Source organism: Drosophila sechellia, chromosome 3R (genome assembly GCF_004382195.2).
Source record: "Drosophila sechellia strain sech25 chromosome 3R, ASM438219v1, whole genome shotgun sequence".
NCBI lineage: Eukaryota > Metazoa > Arthropoda > Insecta > Diptera > Drosophilidae > Drosophila > Drosophila sechellia.
In genome coordinates, this window is record NC_045952.1 from 29,694,268 (window position 1) to 29,700,551 (window position 6,284).

The 6,284-nt window shown below is 47.0% G+C and overlaps 1 protein-coding gene across 1 annotated transcript; it reads right to left on the bottom strand.

Moving 5' to 3' along the window:
* Positions 1-2,972: 2,972 nt before the first annotated feature.
* On the bottom strand, positions 2,973-5,957 carry LOC6612973 (glycine receptor subunit alpha-4). Its single transcript, XM_002037428.2, has 2 exons — positions 5,558-5,957; positions 2,973-4,822 (listed from the first exon to the last, which is right to left on the bottom strand). The coding sequence occupies exons 1-2, from the start codon at positions 5,661-5,663 to the stop codon at positions 3,333-3,335; spliced, it is 1,596 nt and encodes a 531-aa protein (XP_002037464.2). The 5' UTR covers positions 5,664-5,957; the 3' UTR covers positions 2,973-3,332.
* Between the last annotated feature and the right edge of the window lie 327 nt (positions 5,958-6,284).

A 6,284-nucleotide genomic window follows, 5' to 3' on the forward strand; every position in this document is an offset into this window, starting at 1 on the left:
AACATTTTTCCGAGTGCCCTTGCAATTTTCATTAATTATGACCGCGGGAGGGGCGCCCCGTTTGGCGGCTTCATTGCAAAAACGTGCAAAACGTTTGGGGCCTTTGGGCGATTCAATGCTCAAGCCAAGTGAATGATTCAAATCTGTGCAGTGTGGAGTGGCGTGGTGTGTTGTGGTGGTGCACAGGCGCCACCGGTGATGCAGTTGTAGTTGCAGCTGCCGTGGTGCACGCCACCTAATCGCCCGGCGCCATCGTCAAGTCCGCCAAGAGATCATCGTGGGTCAAGGCAGCGGCAGAGAGCAGTGGAATCTCCGGTAGCCCTGGGCTGCCAGCCATGATGCATCCACGCAGTGCGTTTGCATTCCATTAAATTAGCCGCAAAGGCAGCTCCTTATTAGCACCATAATTTAGAATGCACGCCCACTTCTCGGGCCGTAAGATGCAGTCCTCCAGAATGGGCGGCTACTGTGCGGTCGCCAGTTTTGTTTGCAATTTGTTAATAGGTTGTGGCATGCGGCATGTAAATACCCGAGACTGCGATGTGGATGTGGAGCTAGAGCTGGAACTGAAGCTGGAGCTGGACCAGGAGCACGAAGTCGCTGCATTCTCATTAGCCATGCGGTTTGTCCTGACTGGCAACTTAATCCGGCGGGCAAAGACTTATGCTAATGCCCGGCCATGATGTGCATTAAATTTGCACACGGCTTTGGCCAAATTAGCCGGTATTGGCCGGTTATTTAAGGCATCTATTAGTCATAAAATCGATTGCCAAGTCCCGGTTCTTGGGCTCATTCGCACGCTTTGGCCAAGTGGTCGGCAATGCCTCGTACTTGACTTCTGAACCAGCGCCCACCGAGCGTGACTGGACTGGAAATGGGGCTCTGTACCAATCCCCAGTCCGCCAGCCCGAAGTCCAAGACCCAGACATCTAGACGGTGGACAGGCTTCAAACACTACACAGAATTCGCTGGCCAAAACCAACATAACAACAATGAAACTTCTCGCCTTGTCTCGCGGTCGACGTTTGTGTTTCTGTTTCTGATTCTGGAGTTCAGATAGCTGCGATCTGAGTTGGGCGCTCCGAATGCGGCTCGAAATAGAATTTTTCCCACCATCTAAAAATAAAGCGACTAATGCAATGAGTATTTACATGGGGATTGTATCTGGACCACGACTACACAATGCTCTCTAAAAATAAGTGGCAGATAGATAGATGGGATGTTTGTCGTTTATTTGTAAGCAAGTGGGGATGATATTCATCATCTTTAAAGTAGCTTTAATCCATTTGAGGTACTGATAATACAGGGAACAATGTGCTTAAGCTAGCAAATAAATCAAATTGAATCTTTGTTTTTTATATTTACTTAATGTTTATTGTATGTGTATATGTGTATACAGATCTACTATACTTTTCCCATCAAGTTTCCTCTTTTGAGCTGAGCACCACACCCTGTAATATATATTATTATATTTATATTTTTTATTGGTACTATTGAAAATATGAAAAACGCCTTGCAATTGCTTATGAGCCATTCGTATTCCTGTCTTCAAGTCATCCCACGACTTCCCCATCCCCGTGGAAACCCTTCGCTTGGTGGGAAACCCCATCTCGCAGTCCAAGTAACGCATTACAATAATTGTGTCTTTCGTGTTGGTTCTTTTGTTCGTTTGTTTATTAATTTACCCATTTATATGTAGTTCCCCGCCTTTGCGGTTGAGTCTGGAGTCGGTGGCATTTACGTTGCAACTTCATGGTTGAGCAACGCGGGACGACGTGTGGGAGCCTCGGGCGGTCGCAAGTGACTGCAAATTATACGGCCGGACCTCATAATAATAAATGGAAATGTCTGTAATTCCCATGTGCCAAAAGAGAGGCTCGAGGAAAAGTAAAAAAAAAAGGAAAACAATCGGACTGAAGCATTCGCGGATTATGCAGCTCATTTGCGAAGAGTAGTAGCTCTAGTAGTTATTTACTTCTCGGTCTGGGGAATCGGAATCGGACTCGGAAGTTAAGCTAAACAAATAAGCGGCGTGTAAATGAACTCCGGCTGACCCATTATGCGGCCAATCGATAAAGAAAAGTGCTTTTGAGGGAGTTGAGCCGTTTCGGGCTTGTGTTTTCCAAGACCCATTGGAATCCCAACTGGAGCCGATTGATAAGTACACAGCGGCCAGCTGTTCGGGGCATCTATCATATGGCCGGCTTACCGCCTGACATGGGAACATCCGGTGACTGGAACGCAGAGAGCGGCCCTCGCTGGGCGAGTTCAATAAACTGGTCGAGCCTAAAAAGTTTCAGGCAGCGAACGAATTTTTAACTGGCATCCAGCTCCTCGAAAAAAGGGAGCAGGCTGGAGCAGGAGGCTTTCTGTGGCGGAGGTTTTCCTGTGGTCCGGCGATGCACTTAATTTTGACAGATTACATCTCATTATGTACACCTTGCGGCGGAGTGGCTAAAACGAGTTCGGGAAACGGAATGAGGCCGGGATTGATGGCCAGTTGGGCTTTGCATAGCAATGCGCTCTGAGCCTCGGATCGATCCAACTTATGGACACCGCCAATTAATTCCCATTCTCACCGCCGACGACTAGCTGGCGAAATTATTTGGCATCTCGCCGAGGAGATCGCAATAGCACATTGTTTATTGCCCGGCGAATTGGAGTTCATTTATAAGGCAATTTAAAATCAATTTACGTGTTGCATGAGCCGTTAATTTATCAAGTGAACTCGATGGTGCAACGAAAGCTGCGGATCCTATGGAGGAGCAGCAACCGCTAGACTCTTCAACAGTCCCATCATCACGGGCAATTAATTGGGAATCGAGCTGACTGCAGTGGGGCGTGCTGGCATTATGATTTTTTCATTGATACAAATATAGCTGACTGCCCCATCATCGCCCGGGTTTTATGGCCCCTGCCCGCCGCTAATAGGAACGTATTTATCAGATCCGTACGTGCTCAGTCGGGGGAGGTGTTGTATCAAAACGTATAATTTATTAGAAACAAATACAGACTACATAACACGTACTGCCCCGGAGAGGAGGGATCTCCCCATCACCTGGCGGGGATTTGTGGACTAAGGGTGCGCGACACTTGCTCAAAATTCGGCCGACTGGGGAATAATTACACTATTTTCGCATTGCAGAGCCTGAAAACATTTATTGCCATAGCATAGGTGGGGTTTTGACAAGATTAGTGTCCTTGCGAGAAGATTTAGTCAGTCGGCCGAACGGTAAGCAAGTGTCTTCGTACCTTTGTGGAACTAAGGCTAGTGAGGCAAGGGTAAGGATGCTCCAGGATCACAGAATGGCTCTCTTTCCCTGACGAACGCCTCAAAGGCAGTAGACCAGGGTCCAAAACAAGGCGTTGAACACGATGAAGGACAGAGGGAAGACGAACCGCATCTTGCGGTCGATCCACAGGGACACCTCCTTGGGCGTCATGGTGGCGAAGGTCTGCGCGGGCTTCACCTTCGACGAATCGCTGGACTCCGAGGTGGAGGTCTCGTCCTGCTCGTCAAAACTAATGGCCGAGTCCTCGCGACTGAGACTGCCTCCTATTATGATGGGGGTCTCTATGGTGATCACGGTGTTGTTGGAACCGCAGGTCTTGTCCATGCTGGTGGTGCTCATGGTGCTCATAGTGCTATCGGTCCTTTTATATCCATGCCGCCGATGTTTCTTCATATGTGGCACAAATGTGGACTTGACTATATACTTGGTGGTTCGCTTCTTGAGCTGCAGATCGTTGTTTCGCCTCCAGATGGTGTTGACAAAGGCGAACTCCACCAGGCTGCCGAAAATGAAGATGGTGCAGACCAGGAACCACACCTCCGACATGGTCACGTAGCTCACCTTCATCAAATTGTTCTCCTGGGACAAGGACAGAGTGATGAAGGAGAGGAGCGTGGTGCAGCCCAGAGTAGTCCTGGCGGGGGTTTGATCCGCCTGCAGCCAGAAGGAGACCCACGAAATGGTGACTATCATGATCGAGGGCAGAAAGTAGTCGATCACGTAGTAGCCCACCTCCCGAGTCAGCAGGACGGTGAAGCTGATGATGCTGTAGTTGCCCTCCAAGGAGCCATGGGACATGTAGGATTCGTTGGACACCCGGATGGACTCGTTGTACAGCGACCCAATCAGGTTGTATTCCGTCAGCTGCAGTTGCTTGTCGAAGCTCACTGGGTTATCGGTCTCCCAGTGGAGTTGCACCAGCGTGGTGTTGTACATCCAACTTTCCAATGTGGTCTTGCACTTCTGCTCATCGAACGGAAACTTTTGGAAATTCATCCAGCAGTACAGCGTGGCCTGCAGGCGCGTGGAAGTCAGAACCGTGCCATTCGGATAAATGCTGGTCAGCTCATCCTTGGCGCTGGTGCCCAGCACAGTGGAAGCCTGTTCGTTGGTCAGGAATATGTGTGGCACCCAGAGCATCTTCTTCAGCTCCGACTCCCCCATTATGGGCTGCCTGCGGTTGGGCAGATAGCTGGAGAAGGCCAGGCGCGGGTCCAAGTAGCGCAACTGCAGCAGACCCTGCACCGTAAACTGCAGGTCACTCGAGTCCAGGTTCTTCATCACATATATGTAGAACCGGGCATATATGTCCATGGGTACCTCCTCGCCATCTTTGTTGTGGACCACGGGTGGAACCATCCTGTCATAGCGACAGCCGGCGGTTAGTCGCGTCAGCAGCTCCATCTGCGCCATGGACTCTGCGTTTTCCAGCGAAGGACAATTGTTCACAGTGGATTGCGACAGGTTGATGGACACACTGAAAGCATCCGTGGTGTTCAAAGGCGACAGCACCACCGATCCATTGGCGGCTAAAAAACAAAATTATATTTGACATTGTGAAATTAAAAAATAAATGGTAGTAACGTTATATTTCTTCATGAGTAAATCGGATAAATTTAATAATTTTCCTCTTTAGACAAGATATTCTGAAATCAGAATTTTTTTCGCAGAGGGTACGAGCAGTTCAAATGGTAACTGCAATTTGATTGATACGATTTTTAAGTGCAGATAATTTGACTTAGTATTCACAATAATCTAGACGAACTAAAAATAAATATGGTCTAATTGCGATAAGCTAAAAAAGGGTAAAACATTGCTTAAAACTGGAATTTCCAAGAATCCTGATCAACAACAATATAAATTAATAAAGTAATTATTGGAAATATGCTTATTTTAGTAGATGTACTTTTTTAAATTTTTCGGATATTTTGGTAAAACTAATCTAAGTATCCTTCCTTCCCTATAATAAATTCATATTTCTCTAAAGATCTGAACTGCTGTTTAAATTGTGAAATCAATTTAGTTCAGAGAGCATGATTGTAAGCTCGGTAAGAAATGATAAAATGGTTAATATTGTGATAACGTCGTCTTTAACTTCAGTTTAAATATTAGTTTTTAAAATGACAACACTCTTAGAAACGTGAATACTTATTACAAAAAAATATGCAAAACTAAGAGATACGAAAATTAATTAATAAATTTTTCCCATTTTTCGTATCCGTGAAATGGCGTTTGATCAGTTGTAGATTTTTCTGTCAACCTACCCAGATTCTGTTGAAGATCTCTCAGATGAACTCCGGCCGCACTTGATATTTCCAAGTAGCTGATTAGTACGAAAATCCCAAGTGTATCCATTCTCCGGTTGGTCATACCTCGTTGTTTTTCGAATCACGGGACTCAAGTATGATAAGTAAGTTTTCAGGAGTGCGACGATTTCGCGACGATTTTCTATTTTCTTTTTCGCGCGCTGCGTTTTCACGGCCATCCGCTTGGCCCTTTCTCGATCAACTAACTAACTATTTAACTTGTGGCTTTTTGGCAGCGAGTTGGCGAAACGCCTGTCCAGTCCGCCAGTAGCGGAATATCGGAATATCGGAAGTCGGATGGCTTGGTTCGGGTTCGCGCTCTTCGGAGCAGCGCTTCGTTCTACGTAATATCTATTACTAACTTATATATTTTAATTGCGAGCGGCTTTTAATTCCTCGCCACTCATGACAGCTTGTTCGGGCCAATTATTGTTGGATGCCAGCGCGCCTTATCGCCGCTGGCCAAAATCGCCTGTAAGTGGCCGGCTTTTGCCCCACCTGCCGTGTAATGCCGTTAATTGCGGTTATCATTCCGCCGGAGAGGGCGGCCAAAATGTTTGCTCATGTCTCCGGACTCTTGATTAAGTGCCCGGCCAAAAACGTCGGTCGGCTCCTCTAGAGATATGGAGAAATAGAGATATACGCTGTCGCACTTCAGTTAACCGAAGCGATCGCATAATTGATG